Source organism: Neomonachus schauinslandi, chromosome 8 (genome assembly GCF_002201575.2).
Source record: "Neomonachus schauinslandi chromosome 8, ASM220157v2, whole genome shotgun sequence".
NCBI classification, from domain to species: Eukaryota; Metazoa; Chordata; class Mammalia; order Carnivora; family Phocidae; genus Neomonachus; species Neomonachus schauinslandi.
The window spans coordinates 120816534-120839328 of record NC_058410.1 but is presented as its reverse complement, the minus strand read 5'-3'; the positions used below and the strand labels follow the sequence as shown (position 1 = coordinate 120839328).

The 22795-nt window shown below is 49.1% G+C and overlaps 1 protein-coding gene across 1 annotated transcript in view; it reads left to right on the top strand.

Annotated features, from left to right (window-relative positions):
- Positions 1 to 18915, top strand: part of GMDS (GDP-mannose 4,6-dehydratase) — a 665383-nt gene extending 646468 nt beyond the window's left edge. Inside the window, exons 10-11 of the mRNA XM_044917292.1 lie at positions 18128 to 18196; positions 18480 to 18915. Coding sequence (XP_044773227.1) covers positions 18128 to 18196; positions 18480 to 18542 — 132 coding nt within the window. The 3' untranslated portion in view covers positions 18543 to 18915. The remainder of the gene's footprint in view (positions 1 to 18127; positions 18197 to 18479) is intronic.
- The last annotated feature ends 3880 nt before the right edge of the window (positions 18916 to 22795 follow it).

Sequence of the window (22795 nt, the reverse complement as noted above, 5' to 3'; positions counted from 1 at the left end):
GAAATGAGCCAGATTCAGAGACATGCAGCCTGCCGCTGTCCGCCGGTATCTAGAGAACATGACTTCCACGCAGAGAGCCGTGTGGGGCGCAGAGCGCCAGGGGCGGCCCTCCTTAGCGGGTAACCAGACAGAAAGGACAGGAAATCCCAAAGGGGTAAGTGGGGTCAGGGCCTTCTTGTAGGCGCTGAGGAACTTTCTAACGTGTTTCGCATCGTTTGGGGGAAAAAGATGTGTTGGGTTGTTGGCAGCATTTCTATTTCCCCTTCATGAAGGTAAGCCAGAGAAATGCAAGGAGCCCCCATGACATATATAAAATATTAAACAGAAGGTTGGCCAATATTTTAAAGCCTCTGCTGCAAGTGGCTCCTTCAGAAGGAAAGGAGAGAGAAGCTGTTCGGGAGAAATGAGCTGTGAGCACCGGGCCACCGGAGCGTGATGCTCTGAGTCTTCAGGCCTGAGCTCATCTGCCAGGATGGCTAATGCGTCTTTTCATCCTCTACCCTCTGTGCCTCCTTGGATGCTACGCCCTTGCCAGGGCTCCAGTTAGAGGGATGGTGGCGCAAGAAGCACTGAGTCAACCTGATAAAGATCAAAGTGGCCCTTCAGGTTCTGCCACAGGCTCGAGTCAGGCAGGCACTCACTGGGCTGTGAGGTGCCCTGACCCTGGTTGAAGTATCTCGCTCCTCTGAGAGGGAGAAGGTAAATCTTCTCTCCTAAAAGACCTCCTCTGTTCCATGCCCCTGCGGCACTTGCTGCGTGCCATTAGTTGGCCTCCATTTATTTTTGCTAACTTGGTGACAGTGACTTAGGTTATCCCATGGGAACTTACCGTATCCGGTCCCACTCTCGTCCTCCAGAAACTCCGGGGTGACTACAAGTGGATGAGGACCCGAGTGAGCCCAGGGGTTCCTTCTGGGCCTCTGGGCTCCAGAACTGCTGACAGAGGCTGTCTGTGCTGCTCTGGAGTCCAGCCCTTTCCCAGGACGCCCTAAAATGAGTCCAATCTGATCACCAGCCCCTAGGTAGTCAACACACTTCCCAAGTGGATCCCTGAGGCCACCCCCAGGCAGAGGGTCTGACGAGTACCCAGAGGAAGAAATGTATCCAGGGATCTTTCTTGACAAAGCTATAAATCCTTACATCCCGCATTCACTGCCACGTGTAGCAGTTTCCCTCACCCCACCCTCAGGGTTCTCTGACCAGCCAGCTCCCTACCACCACAGGGCCCTAGCCCGAGCTGCTTCCCCCACTTGGATTGCTTCCCCAGGGTCTCCCGTAGCTGGCTCCTCCTTGTCAGTCAGCACTCTGCCGGAACGTCACCTGGTCAGCATCCCTGACCCCCCTTACTCAACATTATTTTCATCCTGGTCCTACTTTCCTCCCTGCTGGTTTGCTTCCAGCCAGCACCCCCGTGGTGGAGCCCGAGCTGCCAGCCGTCTCGTCGGCTGCTGTGTGAGGTGCTGTGGGGACACAAAGGTGGATTTGGGGTAACAAAGAAGAAGGTGGGAATGATTTCGGGGCATAGGGAGACAGCCAGGACTTGAAGAGAGGAGGAGAATGAGCATGTGTGGAGGGCCTTATGTGACAAGCACTCAAGCCCTCACATCCTTACTGCAGCTCCAGGGTGTGGTACGAGTGAGGAGACGGAGACTCATCTAGCGAATGGTGAATCTAGGTTTTCAGCCTAAGTCTCTCTGCCCCCAAGTCCCATGAGCTTTTACAGGGGTATGGTTTAAATAAAGGAAGAGGAAGAGCGAGAATATGACAGGCTATGGGGAACTAACCGTATGATGAAAGGGGGCAGCCCATCGCTCCACTCAGAGGTTTCAGTGGGGGCTTTAAAGAACCAGCCCCGAGGCCTGGAATGGCCTCCAATGCATCTTGCTAAGCCTCTAGGCCCCGATGGAGCCTTCGAGTTATACCCTGACAGTAGCCGCAATTTGTGGAGGGCCTGCTCAACATCAGGCACTGTTCTAAGCACTTACAGTATCTCTAATCTTTATTACTGGCAGATAGAATATTACAGGTTTATAAATTATAAAACTGAGGCTCGGGTAATGAGTGACAGCGCTGGGATTCAGCTGAGGCCAGCTCCACACGTCACGCTAAACCAGCCCCGATGACTGTGCACCCGGGGTCCCCAGCCAGCACGAGGTGGGAGTTCCATTCCACGCTGCCCCCAGCCATCCCAAACTGCAAGTCGCAGAAGATTCTATAACACCTTTGCGCCCTTCAGCTCCTGATCCGACCTACACTGTCTTTACCTTTGCCCTTTGCCGTCCTCCCTCCCACTCATTGTTCACAACCCAGCTCAGGGAGCATTTACTCTGTTACTCTGTTTACTCTTGGTCCCCCAGAGCTTCAGTCCCCTCCTCTAGCCCACTGTGAAGGTTGCTCATCCTGGTTCCAGAGGGACAACGCTAAGACCAGCCCTCCCATTAGTGATGAGCTAGTTACCTGGTCCGGAGTCGGAGAGACGGGGCTTTGAATTATTGATTTGTGCAGGTGCCTCGGTGACAGGCTTACCCCAGGGCAATTTTAAGGCCACCACAATGCTCATTGTCCTCCCCTTTCTCGTCCCTCTTCAGGTCTCAAGCCTGTCCCTACTCCCTGCACTCATGTGGCCTCCCTCTCTGTTCACCTGCTCCGTCGCCCACTCTGGGCTGTGGCACACATCAGATGATACGCCATGAGCTCGCTGGTCTCTACCACAGGACCTTGAGCTTCTCGAAGGCCGGGTGATTATGGCTACTGAGTGCATGGATGGCTGAATGTTGCCAAGATTACATGAGAAAATAGGCCAAAAGGTCCTAGTAAAGCGCTACACAGCTGTTGTTTTGTGAGAAATATTACTGTTGTTATTACTATTACCAAGATGGCGATAATTAGACGTCCCCCTTTCTTTCTGAGCTCTCACTGTCCAAACTCCAGAACTAAGTCAATTTGGATAAAGTCTTTAGATACACGTGTTCTCCAGACCCGCTCTCGCCTTTGCTACCCAGACCCTGAAACTGAAAAGGTATGCACCCTGAGGAACAGTTGTGTTTCTGTTAGTCACGGTCATGGTGGTGGCATAAATAAGACCAGACAACTCTTTTGAATTCTGTGAGTTGAAGTCTTTTCATAGAAAAGGGTATTCTGAGGGGGTCAGATACTGAGCAAAGGCCATTTGGAAGTTTCCCAAACTCACAGAGTTCCCATGTCAGGCGTCTCTTACTATTCCTTGTGGTCCTAGAAAGCCAACAGTTCCTAGAAGATTCCACCCCAAAGCCTTGTTCTGCCGGGGGACGTCCACCGGGAGTCTCACAGCCTAGTAATGTCAGGGGGGCACAGACTGGAAAGAATTCTTCCACAGGCAAATTGCCCACTGGTCTGTGTTTCAGCTGCTTACAAAGTCCATGATCATGACCATTCCTGATGGTGCTTGATGGAGCCAAGAGTTGTGTTTTTTAGAAAATGACATTTTTTCATAGGAACCAAAACAAGATACTTTATCTTCAAACCTCTTATAAAACCTTTCACCCCCAGCTGGAGAAGAACAATGAATTCACTTTTGCTGTAAAAGCCACAGCTGCATCAAACTTTTTCACAGTGTGCTGTTTTGACATCAAGTGCCATGTGCTTATGCGGTGTGGTATCTCCTGATATGCCCCCTTTTTGTTCTGACCCACGTTTCTGCTCCCGAATCTGCTCCAGTGTACAACCTACACAGGCAGGCTAACCAACAGTTTTAGTGTTTCTGGACCTCTATTGAGTGCACGTATAGTCCCCTTCCGTTAGGTCTTCAACAAGTTCTCCAGGGTGGGACTTCATCCCCGTCAAGGGCCTCTGCTTGATGGGAACGTGTGACTCGTGGTACACATCAGCTGTCAGCCCACTTACTAAATGGAGAAGAAGGGGGGGGGAGTCTAGAGAAATGAGCTAATTACCTGGTCTGGAGTCGGAGAGATGGGGCTTTGAATCCAGGCTCTACCACGAATGGACGCTGGGCACGTCACCTCACCTAGCAGAGCCTCCCTTCCCTTACGGAGCTCACAGGACTCTTAGAAGGTTTAACAGTACGAGGTATGTAAAGTGCTTAGCGCATAGCTCGGACGAGGGGTTACTGTCAGCTCAGAGGGTTCCCCAAGTCCCCCAGCCCTAAACTAGTCATTGGGCCCAGAGCCATTCTGGAGGGAATGGCAGCCAGAAGTGCTCCACATCTGAGTCCCGGATGGCCGGGGCTGGGGAGCGGGGGCGGCTCCCTGGCCCACTGAAGAGGGGACCTCCCTTGAGAGCCCCCTGAGTAGAGGCTTCTTGACCCGGCAACACTCCATACATTTGATGATGATTTGCGTCCGTGGGAAACGTATTCCCGTACTTTCCCCACTATTTATTTACCCTGAAGGTGCCGCAGTGACATGCACAGCTCTGGGCAGTAAGATACTGCAGGTGTGCACTTCACAGCCACAAGAGAGCTGAGAGCACTCAAGCTGGCCAGGTTATATGGAAAGCTCCCCAAATGTCCACAGATGCTTTCCTGAGGAGGGTTTGGAGCCCCAGTTCCCTCTGGGCCTCGTGCCGCACACCACCACCCAAACTCATGCCTCCACCCTCGGGTCACTTGCCTCCTAACCAGCGCCCTCTGCGCGGAGCCTTCCAGCCTCCCTGGACCGCAGAGGCCCCTGCCACCTGACTGTGCACCAAGTCACCAGGTCCCCGCCACGTAGAACACGCTTTACCGGGAGTAGAACACGCAGTGCAGTGCTGAGGCTAAGCCAGCCCCAGCACTGCTGGAGCAGAACTCGCGAGCGGCTGCTTCTGCCGCCGTGGCCGTTGTGCATCAGTGAGCCGTCGTCGTTAGGCAAGGAGATGCCACCCATTGTCCCTAAGGGTTGATGCAAGGAACGCAGCAGCGCTGGGCAGGCACCAGCAATCTGAGCCCAGGAGCAAGCAGGAGCTTAGAAAAGGGACCTTGAAAATTCTTCCAGTCCCTCCCTTCCCTCATTGACATTTGAGGAAAGCTCGAGTGACGGAACTCCTGTGGCTGGGCCAGGGCTACGCCTCACCGCTCTGCTCGCTCCCACATCATCCTGCTTTCCCATACAAAATCCTGGGACGATCAGGTTTGGGCAGGCCTTTCCAGTTCCGAAATCAAACTCCAAAGGAATTGACAGTGGTGCGGTGAGGGCTGCCTGATGCGGCAGTCGGAAGCCCATTCTCAGGGTGATAGTGTTGAGGCCCGGGGTCTGAGCTCCTCCGAACTGGGGGCTCTTCCCTCCACCAAGCACCAACCTTCTAGAAACCTTCACGGGGCTCTGTCTACTTACGTGAGTCTTTGATCCTATGAAGTCTCCGTACGACACAATTGAGGTGTCACAGTAAAACAAAGTGAACGCAACTTTGAAGTGGGTCGCAGTCTTCATTTTTGCCAGCCTTCCAACCCTGACTAGCCCCTTATCAGTCCTGGCCCAATCTTTAGAACACCTCTCTTCCCCACAGCTCAGGAGTCCCGGGACCTTCTAAGTTGGTGTCAATCTGCAAAGATAGGCCTACTTTCAATGCCAATGAGCTTTTGTAGACTTGATGTGGCCAGAATTCTAGAACCATCCAATACTCTAGTCTTTGTCCCTCTTTCCTGTGTTTATTTGCAGAGTACATCATGCACACCAAAGAAAATGAGGTTCCTGCTTGGTGCTTTTATCAACTTACTGAGCAGGAGAAACAACACAGAGATGTAAACATTCCTGGGACCGATTCCTTGTGGCTTGAGGAATTCACCCCTTGATTTCCTCTGACATTTTGGAGGGTGTCATCTCTGTCATCGTGTGGCCCCCTTAGTTATTAAGGATGACACCGCAGTGGACACTGCTCTGGAAATGCTACATAGGCGAAGGTTCTAACTGCAGAGTCGTGTCCTAAAGACAGTCCTAGGAAAGGAGAGAAGAGCAAATCAACAGAAGCAGCAGAGGAAGCAGCATCGTTTGGCATTGCTGCCATGGCAGAGGGTTTGGGGAAGGGGTAGGATCTTCATATTTCTATAACCAAGAATTCCTCACATCTGGATAGGGCTGTTATTTCCAAAGCATTTTCACATACACTCAAGTGTTATTTTAGGCAAGCTGGCAGAGTGCAAACCAAACTCTTGTTTTATCTGCGGACTTTAAAGCCCCGCTCTGCTGTGGGCAGCCGTGCAGCTCAGACTCTGGGCTTTGTCGTGAAGGCCGCTTGGACTGCAAACAGAGCACCTGCCAAGGGTTACTGTGCAGAATGTCACACTTGGAGTCCCCACCAAAGCTTTCATCAAAGCCAACCTGATTATTTTCCACTGCATTTTCCTGAAAGGATGTTATGATTTTCTAGATGTTTGGTGGCTGGCGATAAATCAGGCTTTTATGATGTCATGTGAAAGGCCACCTCTCGGACTTCCTCCTGCCACAAGCCATAGATTAAAAGCAGGGCCGTGTTGGTAGGGCAGAGTGGACGCAGGGTGGCTTAACCCTTTCCTTGCACGTCCTAAGGCATGGCTGAAGCTGTCCGCTAGCTAGGGGTCATGGAAGAAGGTGAGCTGCCTTCCCCTCTCCTTCCTTTCACACGAACCCAGCTGGGGCCTGTGGAAACCAAGCTCCTTTCTCGGAGTTAACCAGACTTCCTCAGCTGAGAGGCTTTGGCATCAAATCAAGATCCAAAACAAGACAGTATGTTCCATGGAATGATAGAGAACACAGGTAATTTTACAAAAGGAATCTTTTTAAAGAGTCTCTGTTTGATAATCACGAAAATGAGAGGTTTCCTTGAAAAGGAGATAAAATCTAATGCTGGCGGGGTCGTGATAAAAAGTTACACTCATACTTTGCTGGTAGCATTTGTAAATTCATATAATGTCTTTGAAAGCCATGGAAAGGTCCTCATTCAAGCCCAAATCCTAGAAGTTCCCTATGAATCCTCTTTCCTCCAAATCCAGTCCTTCCGTGAGTCTTCCCTCGGCTCGCCTCCGCGTGCTCGCCTCTCTCGCGGCCTCTCCTCCTGCCCGCTCCCGTCTAGCACGGCGCCCATGAAAACATCCCACGGGGCAGGTGCCCCCAGCGCCCGGAGCCTCTGGCGGCTCAGAAAACAACCCAAACTCCGTATTGCGGGTAGCAGGCTGCTTAAAGGACTACGCATTTTAAAGCGAAGCCAGGTTCTTTCTCTGTAGAGGAGTGAACCTTTACATACATAGAATTTGGTAAAAAATTGAAAATTCCCGCAAGTTTCAGTGCTGTGTCCCATTCGCTCGAGAACTAGTGGCGAAGAAGAAGGCAGCTTCCAACGAGGGGAGTCAGTAGCGACAGTTTCACTCTGACCAGGATTCTGCTCACACAGGAGGAAGTGAAGGGTGGGGCACCATCTCCGCCGCCCTCGGGAGCTTGAAAGTGTCCTCCTTCGGCCAGAAGAGGTCCGGCCCTTCTACCGCACACCCCCGGGTGCCAGCACAGCAGGCCAGGCTCCTGCCAACTGGCCCCAGGAGGTCCCTTGGGCCCTGTGTCCTACAGGGCCAGGGGGCAGAGTCCTGACTCCTAACTGCAGTAGCCTGGACCTAATTCCTTCAAGGGTGGCCAGATGTTTCTAGGCTGGGTGGCACAAACATGTCAAAGAGTGGCAGCTTTCTTAGGAGGAAAAGGGGTTGGAGCATGCCGGGCAAAAGTCCCTCAGCCACCCTTTTAAACATTTAGCTAAAAGTCCCATACTCACTTTGAAAAATTACACTGCCATCTGAAAATCAGACTCCTGAACTAGTTGAGTTAGCGAGCTATACAGTTGTGGCTGGCAGGCTGCAGATACTCTAAGACTAGAGAGTAAAGTCTTGCAAAAACATGACTTTGCTGGGAATGGCCTGGGCCCCATGGGAGGAATTACCCAGCAGGCCAGGCATGGTCTGGCCTTTTTTACCTCTCCAACTTCGTCTTGGGCTCTGATCCCCCTCATTCATTTTGTCCATACTCAGTGACCTTCTCTCTGCCCCTCAGACCGGAGGGTTGCTCCCTAAGTTCCGGGTACCTGTGGTGTCCCCAAGAGACCCTCCTGCCTCAGAACTTCTGTTACTGGCTTTTTCTTGTCATTCAAATCTTGGATCATATGTCACCTCTTTGGGAAGGCCTTCCCCACCCAGCCTCCCCACTCTTTATCCAGCTGGCTTCCTCTTAGGTCTTTGTCTCGCACTCTCAGTAGTGGACAGGGTCTTACTCACATCTCCTGTATTCTAGACCGTCTCTCCCGACTGGAACATAAGCTCATGACAACAGCTTGTCCACAGCTACTTTCCTAGCTCTAACACTATAAACATTTGGCAACAAACAACCAAGAGCATATGAAACGTTTACAATAATTGGGGAAAAGTAGAATACAAAATCCTGTATACTCTGGTTACAAATATTCAAAAAATGATGATCTAAAAATAGGAGAAGTCAGGTTACATGCAGGATTAAAGTAACATAAAAGCATGAAAGAAAAACTATAAGACAACCCACTTAAAAAGATTACATTTTCGGGGCACCTGGGTGGCTCAGTCAGTTGAGCGTCAGACTCTTGATTTTGGCTCAGGTCATGATCTCAGGGTCATGAGATTGAGCCCTGCATTGGGCTCCATGCTCAGCACAGTGTCTGCTTGGGATTCTCTCTCTCCATCTCCCTCTGCCCCTCCCCCAATGCACTCTAAATTAATTAATTAATTAATTAAATCTTTTAAAAGAAGATTACATTTTCATCTATGATGTGACTATAAGAAATTAAAAGGATAAGGGCGCCTGGGTGGCTCAGTCGTTAAGCCTCTGCCTTTGGCTCAGGTCATGATCCCGGGGTCCTGGGATTGAGCCCCGCATCGGGCTCCCCATGGGTTCCCTGCTCAGTGGGGAGCCTGCTTCTCCCTCTCCCACTCCCCCTGCTTGTGTTCCCTCTCTCGCTGTACCCTTCTCTGTCAAATAAATAAATAAAAATCTTAAAAAAAAAAAAAGAAATTAAAAGGATAGTGTTCCGTATACCTTAGTGATAAAAGCAACAATAGTTAGCCTTAACAGTGTAAAATAAATTAGAAATAGAACTAGCTACATTCCACGTGTCATCTTGAATTCTCACAACCCTGCAAGACAGGTGATGTTTTCCCCATTTTATACCTAATTTAAAACCTGAGGCTCAGAAACACTGAGAAACTTGCCCCCAAGGTCACACAGCTATGTGGTTGAGCTATGATATGAAGCCAGGTCTCTCCAGGGATATCTGTGTGTTGTTGGGTGCCTGAGAACCTTTTGTTAGTGAGATATAAGTTATATACAGTGAAATGCACAGACCTTCAGTATATATTTTGGTCCACTTTGACAAATGCATGCACTCATGTGTGCTACGCTCCCATCAGTAAAGAGAATATCACCCAAGAGTTTCTTCACACACCTTCCCTGTTGATCCTTTTCCCCTATAACCACTGATCTAGTATCTGTCACCGTCGATTACATTGCTGGTACTGGCACTTCATACGCATTGAATCATGCTGTATCTACTCTTCTCTGTTCATCTCTTTCATCGAGCATTGGAGTATGTTGATATTTCCATATGTTGATAGAGTATTTATTCTTCAGGGACCTTTGTGCCACTCAAATTAATGCAGCATAAAGTATACTGCTCATAGTACTTTTTAGGGAAAGTTTGTGCTACTGAGCATTGTGAGTGCTGGACTAAGAATCAGAAATCCTGGCTTTTAGTCCAAAACCCTACCACTAGATGGCTTTGTGAATTAATCAAGTTATTTGTTTAAATATCTCTATAGATGTGTTCAGGTATAGGATTCTGTTGCTCTTATAAAAATATCCAAGAAAGACTGCCAGGTAACATACAGTCTAGATACCCAGCAGCCTGGTAAACTCTCTATTAACCATGATAATAGGAAACCAAATGAATGGATAGATAAAAATCATAGAAAAGTTAAATATCTGTCTTAATACTCTTCTTTTCTCCATGCCTCTCAAAAACATTACTAACAAATGTCCTCGTAGTTGTCTTAATTTCTCCTCAAATATGAAAGTCCCCAGAGAAACAACCAAAAAACAAGAATTTGGATGTAGTCTGCTGCCTGGTTAGTCCTAGAGTTTCTTAACAAGTTACTGAGGGAATGAATGTTTGAAGGAATCTAGGGGTGTACATTTGAATGTCCCTGTCATATAATTTTTATTTTGGTTGAGAGAAGGATGAATGGATGGATGAATTGAAAGAAGGAAGGAAGGGTTACTGAAGTGAGTTTCTTGAATTTGAGTGACCTGTGGTACAATATAAATTGAGAAAAATCCCAAAGGAAAAAATATCTATATTATGGAGGCATTCGTATTACTTACCATATTCTTTAGTACTAATATTCCAAGGGAGGGCAGAGCCCTTTCTATGGGGTGGGGCATATTTCCTAACATACTGGAAGGGAACAAGCTGATGGAAAATCACCTTCCCCTGGTGCTATCAGGGGTCTCCTGCGGCCCTAGTCGGCCTTCCCCGAGTGACAAGGTGTCTCCTTTCCACATGCAGGCTGAAGATAAGCTGCAGGACAGAGTTGGGCTTTAACCCCCACAGATACTTTGTACGGTGCTTTCATCCCTAGGAAATAGCCACCTGAAACAGATACAAGATCTCTTGAGTTGCATTTTGAATGTGATTGTCTGGAGATTTAATTAGCTGATGTGTGTAAAGTGCTTTGAGGGTAAGAAGTACGAAGTGGCCAAAGCAAGGCAGCCTGCTTCTCGTGCTCCAGAGTGCCACTTGCCAATTAGGTTACAACAATCTTTAATCGGTCCACTTAAAGGTGCTTTATCTCCTTTCCTCAGGGTTTGTGTCACCTCCTACCAGCATGGGTAAATCTTTACACCCTAGATCCAGTTATTAACAGTAACCAGTAATTTCCAGGGAAGATGGTGCTGGCTTTGAAGCCTGGAATGCTGAGGTCACTAACAATCTTATCTCCCTTTCATTAACTGGCTCTGCATCACAACTGTGAGTCAGCCCCCCATATCAGCTGCTTAGAGTGAAAATCAGTGAAGAAATCGGAACCAAGAGGGCTCCAGTTACAGTTCTTAATCTAGCTTTCCCTGGCTTGATACTCCTGTAAGCACCAGGGATCAAGAAATAAAGCTAACAACAACAACAAAAATGAACTCCGAGATTACGATTATAGATGTAGAACGGGTACAAAAAGCCAGAGTACCTCACCAATGCGTGTGATGCAAGACTACATTCCCAAAATCATAGTGCTCGTTTTATTTAAAGCAACCTATTAAACACCGACCTATGAGTAGACAGCTCCCGCAAAACTACAAGGCACAGCTTCTAAGAAATGCTTTCCTTTGCTCAGCTCACTCAGAGCCTGACTGAACAGGACAGGCCACACAGGCCCCCAGGGCCAGAGGGTGCCGATGGCTGGACGGTGCTTGGGACCCCGTCAGAGGCGGCAGGAGAAGCTGGGCCTCAGCGTGGTGTGAATTGTAGGGATCTGTGTGTCCATTCCGTGAAGGAGAATGGACCACTGTCCTCGTCTCTACACGTCTCAAGCATGTCTGCCTGAAGGGACTTTCTCCACAGCATTTTTTAAATTATTTAAAAGGAAATTGGTGTGTTTAAGTCCTATGTTCCCCCACACGATTGTGTTGTCAGTGTTTCTTATAGAACCCGTTCTGCTTCACGACGTTTCTCTTTTTATGCTAACCACAAATTTAGAGTACATGTAGAAAAGATGCATCTATACATGTCGGCTGCACTATAAATGCCATCAATTGGGTTCTCCCTTAATAAAGTGAATACTTTCTTTACTGACATACAAGAGGACGCCTAAGGAAGACAGTATCCTCATTCACTTGCCATGCTAGGTAGGCTTTTTCAGTAGTGTCTGGGGCATACACGTGGACAGATGTATTTCTTTCCCTTTGTTTGGTAGCTCCTAATAGCTCCTGATTCCGAATGCCAAATGCTATCGATTGAAAATAAGGGGCCCCCAACCCAGAAAAATGGGATCAGTGAGGGGTCACAGGATCCTAGAGACGCCCTCAGGCCCCATCCAGGAGGTCGCTCTAGCATATCCTGAGCCATAACTAACAGGCAGGGCTCACATGCCAGGCCACCAGTGGAGGTGACAGCGGTGATGATGTGAGGGCTTCCAGTCCAGGGTACGTACGTGTCGCCCTGTGCCAAGTGCCTCCCAGCAGCCTCCGCCCGGGGAACTGAGGACAGGGACACAATGCAGGGCCTGCTCACACTGTTTTGCTCCCTTTGCCACTTTATCTCCACTGTCAGGACGCTTGTCGGAGCCGGTGCTGACTGACTCAATTTCCCCGAGGTTGAGCCCGAGCATTGTTTGGGGTCTGACGGCATTCTGTCAGCCCCTGCTGATGGACAGTCCCACTGAGTCCAGCTTCCTGCGCAGACGAGACAGCCTGCTGTTTTCTTCTTGTCTCTTATCACCCCTGTCATTAAAGGAGAGGCCTGGCTTCAACTTCAATTTGTGCTGATACACAGCAGTAAAAGGGAAGAGAGGGGGAAATGCTCATTGCCTTTCTTACTGCCCTGAGATTCACTCCCTGTCTGGGAAGGTTTCAACCAAATGATGTATTTGTGAGCACGTAAGAGTTTAAACTGCCCGGGAGAGACATCCTCTATTGCAAACTTTCTGGGGGAACGCTTCGGTTTCTGTTTTTTTCCCATTCTTACCGACTCCCAGCTGCTCGTCTTGAGTCTTGACTGGGATATTCTGTGCAACTTTAAAGCTTTTCCATTTTACTGAAGTTTGGTTTGTTTTGGTTTGGTTTTTTGTTTTGTTTTGTTTTTAGCATTTCTTTCTCTCTAAAAAGAAGCCTTTCCCCAAGAGTAAAGTTTTCCTGCTCACTCCACATTAGCATAAAGTTAGATCAAGAACCAAATTTGTTTCATTCTTTTATTCCCTTGGAACCTGAGCTATTCCTCAATTTTGCTTTTTTTTTTTTTTTTTTTTGAAAAGTAGAAGGAAAGAAATGAATACCCAGTGTTACTCACAGTTCCATATTTTAAATTCTTGAAGATGTTTAACCAGGGCTTTCACCCATCTTAGTTTTCCTTATTAACATCCCCTGTCCATACATCTTCTCCTTATTTATAGCACTCAAGAATCAGTTTATTTCAATATGCACATTAGAAATTTAACATCCTGCCAAAAGAGCTCACACTTTCAAAATGTTTCTCCACCTAAACAGATGTCCTTTGCAAACGTCAAAACTGACCTGTTGGGAAACACGGTATCCAACACATAATTTGAAATAAATATTAAAATTTTCCCAACACAACCACAATGAAAAAGGGGAGAGAAAGAACATGATTCTATGACCTTTGAAAAGTTATCCTATGCGATCAGTATATTTAATAGCATTCCCCATGGTGATTTTAGGGAAGGTGGGTGAGTGTTAAAGGCATTTAATGTGTTAAATAATGACCAAAATTAAAAAAAGATTGGGGTGCAGGGAGGGGAGGAAAGGAGACTAAGCAGTATAATTTAAAGATGTGTTGTTATCTTGATCGAGATAAAAAAAAGGGGGGGCACCCAGGAGATTTGAGGAAAGGGAACTATAGTTAGAGTAACAGATAATGGCACAGCATGGTCTCTACTTTTCTGGATTTTATGTTAACTACTGTGGGCTCAGGAACTGGCTTAATGACTTTTCCAGGATTTGGTCTGGCCCTTTATCAGTTCACTATAACAAGAACATAAGCCAGGAAAGCCTGAAAAATTGTTGCAGCGAAACATGCCCTCCTACCGTGCTGCTATTTGCAACCCTGGCCATTGGCACTGGGCCTGTAGGGTTTATGCCCGGACAGAGCCGCCGTCAGAGGACAGCTCTGAAAGGTCCGACCAGTCAACGGTAGTCACGGAGTCCGAGAAAAATTAAGGGGGCTCTAGGCATCCGGACATGCACGTTTTCTCTTTGCTCATGCTGTTTTGCTGCTGTAAAATGCTCAGCTAAACCTAATTGAATTTGACAATAATAAATCACATGTCGAAACTGTATAGCTCACCTAAGGAATAGCAATGGAAACAGTGAAGACACCAGAAGCCAGAGTTCAGGAAATGTCATATTCACATAGAAATGCTTTAAATTTTTCCCAGAGCTTTATTGTCTCTTTTTTTAAAGGAAAGCTCCAGACCACCCAGTGCACAAAGTCCATTTTGGAAACTGTACATAAAATCTTCTCTTTAATCAGTTCTTGCCCCTGTTGTCATACTATGACTTTAAGCCTATAAATAAAGAAGGAACTGAACTGTCAAAAAGGAAGAAAAGAACAAAATAGATGAATCATTCTTCTCTCTTGTCCTTAGGAGCTGATCACGCCCTAGTGGAGAGGATTTGTGAAATGTAAAAGGAAACTATAATGTGACCTTATCTGCCCCCTTCCATTGCTCCACACGGTCCTGTGAGCAGAGCTCTTAATTCCTGATGTCCTTGTAAGAATCCAGCTTCCACAGTCCCATTTCTCTTCATGCTGGCGGAAGCTTTATTTAAGGAAGGGTTCCCACGTCCTTGCTGTCATTCCAGAGTCCCGGGTCGTCCCGTGCCACACTCTCCCCACACCACCCTCGAGGACTGTCTGCCCTGTGCCCCCCAAACCCTGCAGCCTAAACCATTTACTGTCTCTTTCCTCGAAAGGACACAACAGAAAGAAGTAAGACAGTCCTTCAGGAGAAGTGAAGTGTAAACCAAGCTGGGATGTCCCTTATCTTTCCCTCAGAGTTGCTTGGGGAACAGGCACACGGACTAGTCTAGAGGTTAGCTCACCAGCAGCTGACGTAGAGAGCAGCTGCTTTGTTTTGATGGAACCTCATCCTTTTCCTTCACAAGGTCTCTTGGTCTAATTAAATTTCAGGGAGACAGAGCCTTGGCAGAAGGTTAAAGTAAGCTGCTAGACTGGAATGTAGGAGTTGGGCTCAAAACTAAATTGGGAAGTTTAACTGGGTGCGTCTCTGGTTTCAATGAAATACTTTTACAGTGTATGGTAGCAATGTCTGTTTCTAAGCTTTTGAAAACCATTTTTCTTTTTCCTTAATTGTAGTTCCCTAGTTGTTTTTATATTATGAGCTACTTGTAGAAAAATACAGGAAACATAATTACAATACAAAGCTCCCTTTCCCAAGCCTACTGAGATCACTTGAAGCCAAACTGGGTTTTAGGGTTTTGCTAACTATAAGTTCAGAGCCATGAATTGCATCCTATGCAATGCTGGTTGATTTACAGCAAGTGTTGTGTGATTAAACAATAACCACGTTTCTTCGAGCTATGCAACTGCTATAGAATTGAGGGAGGGCTGTGTTGCTTCATGACGCCACATTTCCCAGCTCTCTGGGGAAAAAGAATGAATATCTTTGTGTGACTCTTACAGTAAAATAGAGAAGTATTGTGGAAGTATATACAAGTTTATTTAGGGAAAGGAAAGAAGTAAATTAATTTGTTTTTCCACTTCTATTTCCAGCTCCGTGCAATGTTGAATTGCTAGTTATTAATTTTTGTATCCTACTTTCCCTGAAGAATCTGTATATGGACTGTTCGGACCAGCAGAAATAACTTGTTTTACTATTATTAACACCCTGGAGAGGAAATCAGTACTTCGGCGTATTGTGAAATGCAAAGCCTTTGGGAGTTTGATTTAGTCAAGCCTAAAATGTAATGATGGATGATGGAGAATGAGGGCCGTTGAATGTACCCTGTTAGAGAATGACTCCAAGCATACAGTACAGGAGCCCCCCCTCAATTCGAGGCGGGTCCATTCCAAGCCCCACCTCCAGTGAATGCCTGAAACTACCATAGCACCCAACCCTATATATACTATGTTTCTTCCTATATGTACATACCTGTGATAAAGTTTGATTTATGAATTGGGCACATAAGAGATTAACAATAACTAGTAATAAAATAGAACAATTATAACAACATACCATAATAAAAGTTATGTGGCGTCGCTCTCTCAAAATATCTTACTGTACTGTACTCACCCTTTTCCTTGTGAGGATGTGAGATGATAAAATGCCTAGTGACGAGAGGAAGTGAGGGGCGAGAGGTAGGCCTAGGGTTAGGCTACTGCTGACCTTCTGACCGGTTGCCTGCTCTGGACTCAGCGGAACACCCGTCACTGAAACCTCGGGAAGTGACACTGAGGATAAGGCAGGACTACTGGACGTTCATTCAGAAGTAGCACCCAGACACCCTTTGATATGGAAGTGACGGTGAGCACCCGGTCCTGTCCAGCCCCTGATGGCCTTTCCCAGCATGAATCCCCTACGCCTGCCACCTTTAAGGGAATCTGAAGAAAATCACTGGGGCAGGCTTTCAGCTGTAGCTTCATTATCTGTTCCTTTCACTTGATGTAACTGGTTTTAGGTTGTTCTTTAATATTGCGTGTAATGCGAATAGCTTCTCAATGGGGTATTTATCGTGTTTAAAGTTCAGCTGTCTTTCACACTGCCTTCACATTCTTCCGTTTTAAGGACTCATCTTATGCACTATTTGATGAATACATTTGTACAGGGAAAAGCTAAATGTTTATCTCACCCCCCCAAATGGTCTGTTTCAAAGTATGTGTCTTTCCTTTTTCTTCCTTCCTTTCTTCTTTCTTTTCTTCCTCCCTCTCTCCCTCCTTTCCTTCCTCCCTTTCTTTCTTCAAATCATCTTGAAATTCTCATCTCAATTCTAAATCAGTCTTCAGAGATCTGTTATAAGAAATGGGTGAGTGAGGGTTGAGGTGCAGGGTTAATATTCTCCTGTAGTTTTTCTTTTAGACAGTTTCCTTCTTAAGGAAGTCTCTTAAAATGGATGGAAACTCTCCTGAAGCAGTTCCATGCCTGTACTGGTGAAACTGAGCAGAGCAGACTCTCCCTGAATCATTGGCGTCTTTTATATATATAATATATATATAATATATATATTATATATATATAATGTGTATATATATATTTTTATTTATATTTATTTTTGACAAAGGCCCTGTCAAATGGGATATATATATATTTATATTTTGACAAAGGCCCTGTCAGATGGGATGAGAAACTCAAGGATCCAGCAAATGACAGCTTGAGCTTCCTGTACAGGAGCTGGAGGTTCATTTAAAAATTAACTTGATCTTCCATCAGAGCGGTTAGGGAACACTGGGCAGACGCGGAGTGCTACCGAGCTGAAGAAGCTGCCGGGTGCTTGCTCTTCGGAGCTGTATTTTCAAACTGCTGGTTGCAACGGATTAGTGGATCGTGAGGTGGAGTAAGTGGGTCGAGATCATTATTTTCTAAGGAATGGGATAGAACAGAACAGAATAGAAAATACGGTATGTCGTGGCCCTGGACAGTAAGGGGGAGGGTCGCTTCGTGAAAGTTCAGTTTCGTTTTACGCGCATGTGGGTGTGCTGGATGGCAGGGTGAGCCGCCCGTCTTTACCGCGGGTCAGGAAAGCTCGAGGCCACCGCCCGGAAAGAACTGGTCTGCGGGCCCCGAGTTAGCCAGGGCCCCGTTAGGGGGCACCCAGCTCCCCGCCGCGGAGGACCGGGTCCGCCCAGCCCCGCGCGCCTGCACGCTGAGGGCCGGGCACCCCCGCGTCGCGGAGCCTCCGGGGAGAGTCCGAGCGCGCCAGCGTCGGGCACCGGGCCGTCCGCCCCGCGGCGGGAGAGCGACGCGGCGGCGGCGCGGAGCGCGGGGCTGCCAGGGGGCGTCTGCTCATTTACTCCTCTCCTTGCCCGAGAAGTGCAGTAACTCGAAACAGTTCTCACAGTAGCGTCCCTGACAACTTAATGTTTAAAAAAAAAAAAAAAAAAAAGTCATTAAGCGTCAATGGGACGCGGTGGAGGGGAGGGGTGGACAGGAGGAGGTGGCTGGGTGAGCAGGAGACGGCACCGCTGTCACCGTCCTCACTGGTCTGTGCAGCGCATTCTTAAACGCGACCTTCGCAAGATTTACTGCTCGGGGAGCCGCGACTGAGCGTGCCTGGCGGGTTCCAAAAGGAGGGAAACGGGAGCCTTGTGCCTCGAGAGTTCGCCCGCCGACAGCAGCGGTGCGGGGGGGGGGGGGCCCCCGCGCCCCGGGCCCCCCCCCCCCCCCCCCCCCCCGTCTTTTTTTTTCCCCCCCCCCCCCCCCCCCCGGCAGGACTTTCTGCAAGGAGATTGCACCAAAGCGAAACAGAAGCTGAGCTGGAAACCCCGGGTCGCTTTTGATGTAAGTGCCTTTCTCTACGGGTGGAATCCGCTGGCCCGCTCGCTGCGGGAGGGGTGGCCGCCCGGCGAGGCAGCGAGCCGCCCAGAGCGGCAGCGCTCGGGCCCGGCTTGGCGCCCGAGGTGCCCCAGGCCTGGAGGGCAAGGAGGGCGCGGGTGGGGGTGGGTGGGGTGGAGGGAGGGTGGCGGAGGCCTCTCCGGGCGCGCCACAGGGGGTGGGGGTGTCACCCGGAGAGAGTGGCAGAGACTCCTCCCTCACCGCCCACCCCCTGTGTCTCGGGTCCCAGGAGCTGGTGAGGGAGATGGTGGACGCCGACGTGGAGCTCATGAGAAACAACCCCAACGCGTGAGAGCGGCCGCGGAGGCCCGCGCCGCCCCTGCCGGCCTGTGGTCCCCGCTTGGAATCAGCTGGTGCGGGGTCGCAGGTGTGATCCCGGGAGGGGCGCGAGAATCCGGCGGGTTCCCTGCGGACCCTCGCTGCCTCTGCGCTTTGTCCCCGCCGTTAGGATCTGGGGCCGCTGAGGTTTGTAGCAGCCGGGACGTGGCACTCCGGGGTTCGGCCCAATTTCCTTTTGTCGAGGCCTCTTCTGAACGGTTTTGTGAAATCAACAAGATGTTTTAATCACATGTTCACTGTACTTGAAATTATGTCATTAGACAACTGAAATTGTGGGGCTTTCAAAATGTTTTCCTCTTTTCTTATTAAAAATGGCCTTTCTATGAACTAGCATTAACAGAGTCGATGTCGGTGTTTTTCCTGAGGTATAAAAGCAGCTATAAGGGCCCCCAAACAAAAACACCCAAATTCTTGCCTTGGAGTGAAATAGCTTCCTTTAGGCCTTCCTCCCTTTTGAGAGAGCCCCTGCAGGTAGACCCCTGCTGGGCCGGAGCCTGGCTTTTGCCGAGCCTTCTCCTAAGTCTCTGCCTGGGACATTTCTTTCCCCCTTCCGGTGACAATAAGCCACTCTATCCAGCCGATCTGGAAACCCAGTTCCTGAAGAAAGGAGGCATTCACACCCCCTCCGGTCTCTGCTGACTATAATTAGAACCCACGGGGCTCCCACCATCTCAAAAGAAGTCTTGAGAAATAGAGGGGGGCCAGAAGAAGAAACCTGAAGGTAAGTAAATATTGTTGGAACATTCCATGCCAAAGCCCCTGAGTTACCCAGAGGTCTCTGAGCCCATGCCTTTCCTTGTGGTCTAGAATCTTTCACACAATACTTATTTCCAACCACTTCTCGGTACTAGATCACTTTTTTAAATCTAATTTTGATTTAATCATTCAGCCAATTTATATGAAGTGCTTAATATGTCAGACATTGTACACTTGCACTTACATCAGTGTTAATTAAAAATTATAATAAAGAGGTTTAACCTGGGCCTCAGATCACTGGATCCATTTTCACTGAGTGCATCATTTAGGTGGCCTGGCTTTCACTGCAGGTATGTGCTCCTGAGCCGTGGACTCATGGCTGTACTAAGTGTATTAAGGCAGGCTAAGGCAGGTGGACACACAAATGTATGGAACCCACAAGCAGCAAGCGAAGATTTGGGTACAGGTGTATACTTCTGCATGAAATACACTATTTTGCTCTAGAATAAATTAGGTCAGGACTCTTCTTTTCCCCCCTCACTCCCCCTCCAAGGAAAATAAAATAAAACTTTATAGCGAATGGAATTCCAGCCTTTACACATGCTCACGTGAATGCGGGTGAACTATTTCTGAATGTCTTCACCGGCAGGTTTATGATCTGGGGGAGGACCCAGGCTCCAATGGCTGGCGGCAGGAGAGAGGGCTCTTTGTGTGGCTGCCTGAGTTGCTACAAGAGTATGCTGGCCAGGGGCAGCCTCGGCTTCGATGGAGCAGAACTGGGGCGGCTTGAGCTGGCCCACCCGGTTCTCAGAAGCTGCCCCAGGACAGGCCTTTTCCCAATCGGGATGCTGCTAATTGGAAACAGATGGCTCTGGAAGGCTGGGCTCCAGGACTGAGATGGCTGGTGGGCACACACGCACTCACAAGTACACAATCACACGTTGCCACACATCCAAACCCACACATGCACACAAATACAGATACACACCTACAACAGTCCCACAAACATGCATTCACTCACAAACACTTGAAAACACAACACAAACCTGCTATCACCAACACATGGCCACACACATACTCTCACAAATCTCACAAATAAACACATTAGCACACACTCCCCTTAGCCTTGACCCTGATGGACAGGCACCCCCCTCTTCTCCTCCTCTGACCCCCTGAACCTTCACCTCTTCCCATACCCAGGCATAGAGGCCATTCCTTCCGGCTTGCAGTGGCCCTATATAATTCAGTATTTTGAGGCTTGTTAGCCCAAAACCATAATAAACTCCTTAATAAAGGATCACAAGAGATTCTAGGCAGGGGCTTAATGGGACTGCGGTAGAGTTATAATGTTAAATTATTCTTCTCAAAATGGCCTGGAGCATCAGTTTTTGAAGAACACAAGAGTATTTTTGGTCGCAATCTTCTCTCTATTCCTGAATCCTCAGTTGGGCAGACGGAATTTGCTCATTTGGCTTCCTGGTCTCCTGCTGTTTAAAAGGTGCACAAGAGAACAGATTTGCTTGAGTATCTCTGTTCTTTCTGTGCTCTGAATTTCACCTGGACATCCTTCAAGACAATCATTAAAAAGTGTCTTCCATCTTAAATCTCAACTCAATTTCACTGAACTTATTTTCCTCCCCTTTTTCCTGCTCTGCCAGCTTTGGCTTTTCAGTTTAAGTGTGATAAAATATCTTCCACCTTGATTTTTTTTTCTTTTAGTAAAAACTAAGAAAGTCAAACTTTCAGTACATTCAAACATAATACAAACGCAAACACCACATTTGTGCCCCAGATGAACAGCAAGGTGCATGGATACCTGGGCCAGCCAGGACCTCCCTTTCCATCGGACCAGCCTGCCAGGCTCTCCCGGGGGCTGTGTCGGCTGCCCTTGGTCTTTAAGGAATTAGGAGGCAGCCGGGCCCCCGCATATTAACCTGACACACCCCTCCAGCTGTTTAGGGGTGAAGGCCTGCAGTGCCGGCTGTGGGACCTCTAAGGGAAGTGCTGAAACGCTTGGGAAGATAAAGTTCCCCGCAAGATGGCTCCTCAGGAAGCTCGATTTCAGGTCTACCATTGTGCGCCAGTAAACCAGCGCAAAAATGCACCAGGCTCCTCTTGGTCTTTAATCGCCTTACCAACATAGAACGCCTGCTCGCCGGTTGGTCGACTGCTGGCAAATGAAACTTTCCTTGGCGTTCTTAAAGCTCCCAGCTGGAAGCAACACTTTAAATTTTCATTTCAAATTAACCTTAAACGCACGGTTTACAAATAACTTCCTAAACCCCAAGAAAGCGTCTTGTTTGTATTTGGGAATTCCAACCGGGTACTCTCAGTTTTAACATGGATCCCCATAAATCCAAGCTCACCGTCATCTATTTTTCACAACCTGTGCTGCAGCCTTGCGCGATCGATCTGTGTATGGTATGCGGGAAAGGGGTGTGGACAACTTCCACCCGGCTTTTACAAAAAGATCGTATGTGCGCGCGCGCGCCTTACAAACAGATCAACAAGTCCCAACATGCCACCTACACCTCTCCAAAAATCGTGGGCTTTAATAACTGGTGGTGCCGCGAAGCTTCACAAACAGGAGGGACAACTGGGACACAAAGCTGCTCTGGGTGCTGGCCCACCCTCCGCAGTCGGGGGGTTTCCCACCATCCACTGCGTCCCTTTGGAGCTCACGGGGTCTGGGCCTGATTTCTTCGGGGAGACACAGGGGGCGCTGCTGCCCTGCCCCAAGCAGGCCCCAGGCCAGGGCTCCCAGCGACCTCCCAGCCTCGCTCTCTGCCCCGCGAACACCCCGGGAGCGTCGAGCACATTTTCAGGGGCTGTGCCGTCAGTGTTATTACTCGTCACTGGGTCTCTAGTCACGTCGCTTTCCCCGGCCTGTGAGGCTGCCACTGCCTCCCCCAGGCCCGACCTACGGTGCTTCCCGCCGGCCGCCTGGGGCTCACCCTCACCCCCGCCTGGCCCGCCCGGAGTGCGCTCTGTCCCCAGAGACCTTTCCGAGGCCTCCGTTACGAATACGACGGCACGGCCCCACCCCACCCTCACCCGTTTCCTCGGCTAGAGTGTCTCTCTCTGCTGGGAGGCCGACGACCGCAGCCTGACCCCGGCCCCGCCGCCTACTCCCCAGCTCCCGCCCTTCCTCCAGGGTCAGGGATCACACACAGCGGACGCCCCGTCTCAGCTGCCCCCTTTGATCTCTGAATTCGGGGCCGATGTGCCCGTCTGTGTGCGCACTCTGTATGCAAGGTACTGAAGGGCCCCGACGGCAGATGCTGAGGCCTAGGCTGGCCCGCGTACCCCGCTCACTAGCTCTGCAACCTCGGGAGACTCTCTAACTCCGGACCTCCAAGCTTCGGCCAGGACACAGCCGGGTGGGTTGCTGGGGTGGCGGACCTCGGGACCGAATGGCGCCGCGCGCGTGCGCATGCGCCGGCCGCCTCCCTCAGCCCAGGCCCGGGCGGGCTCGGCCCCGCGCACGTGTCCGGGGGCCCGCGGCCTCGC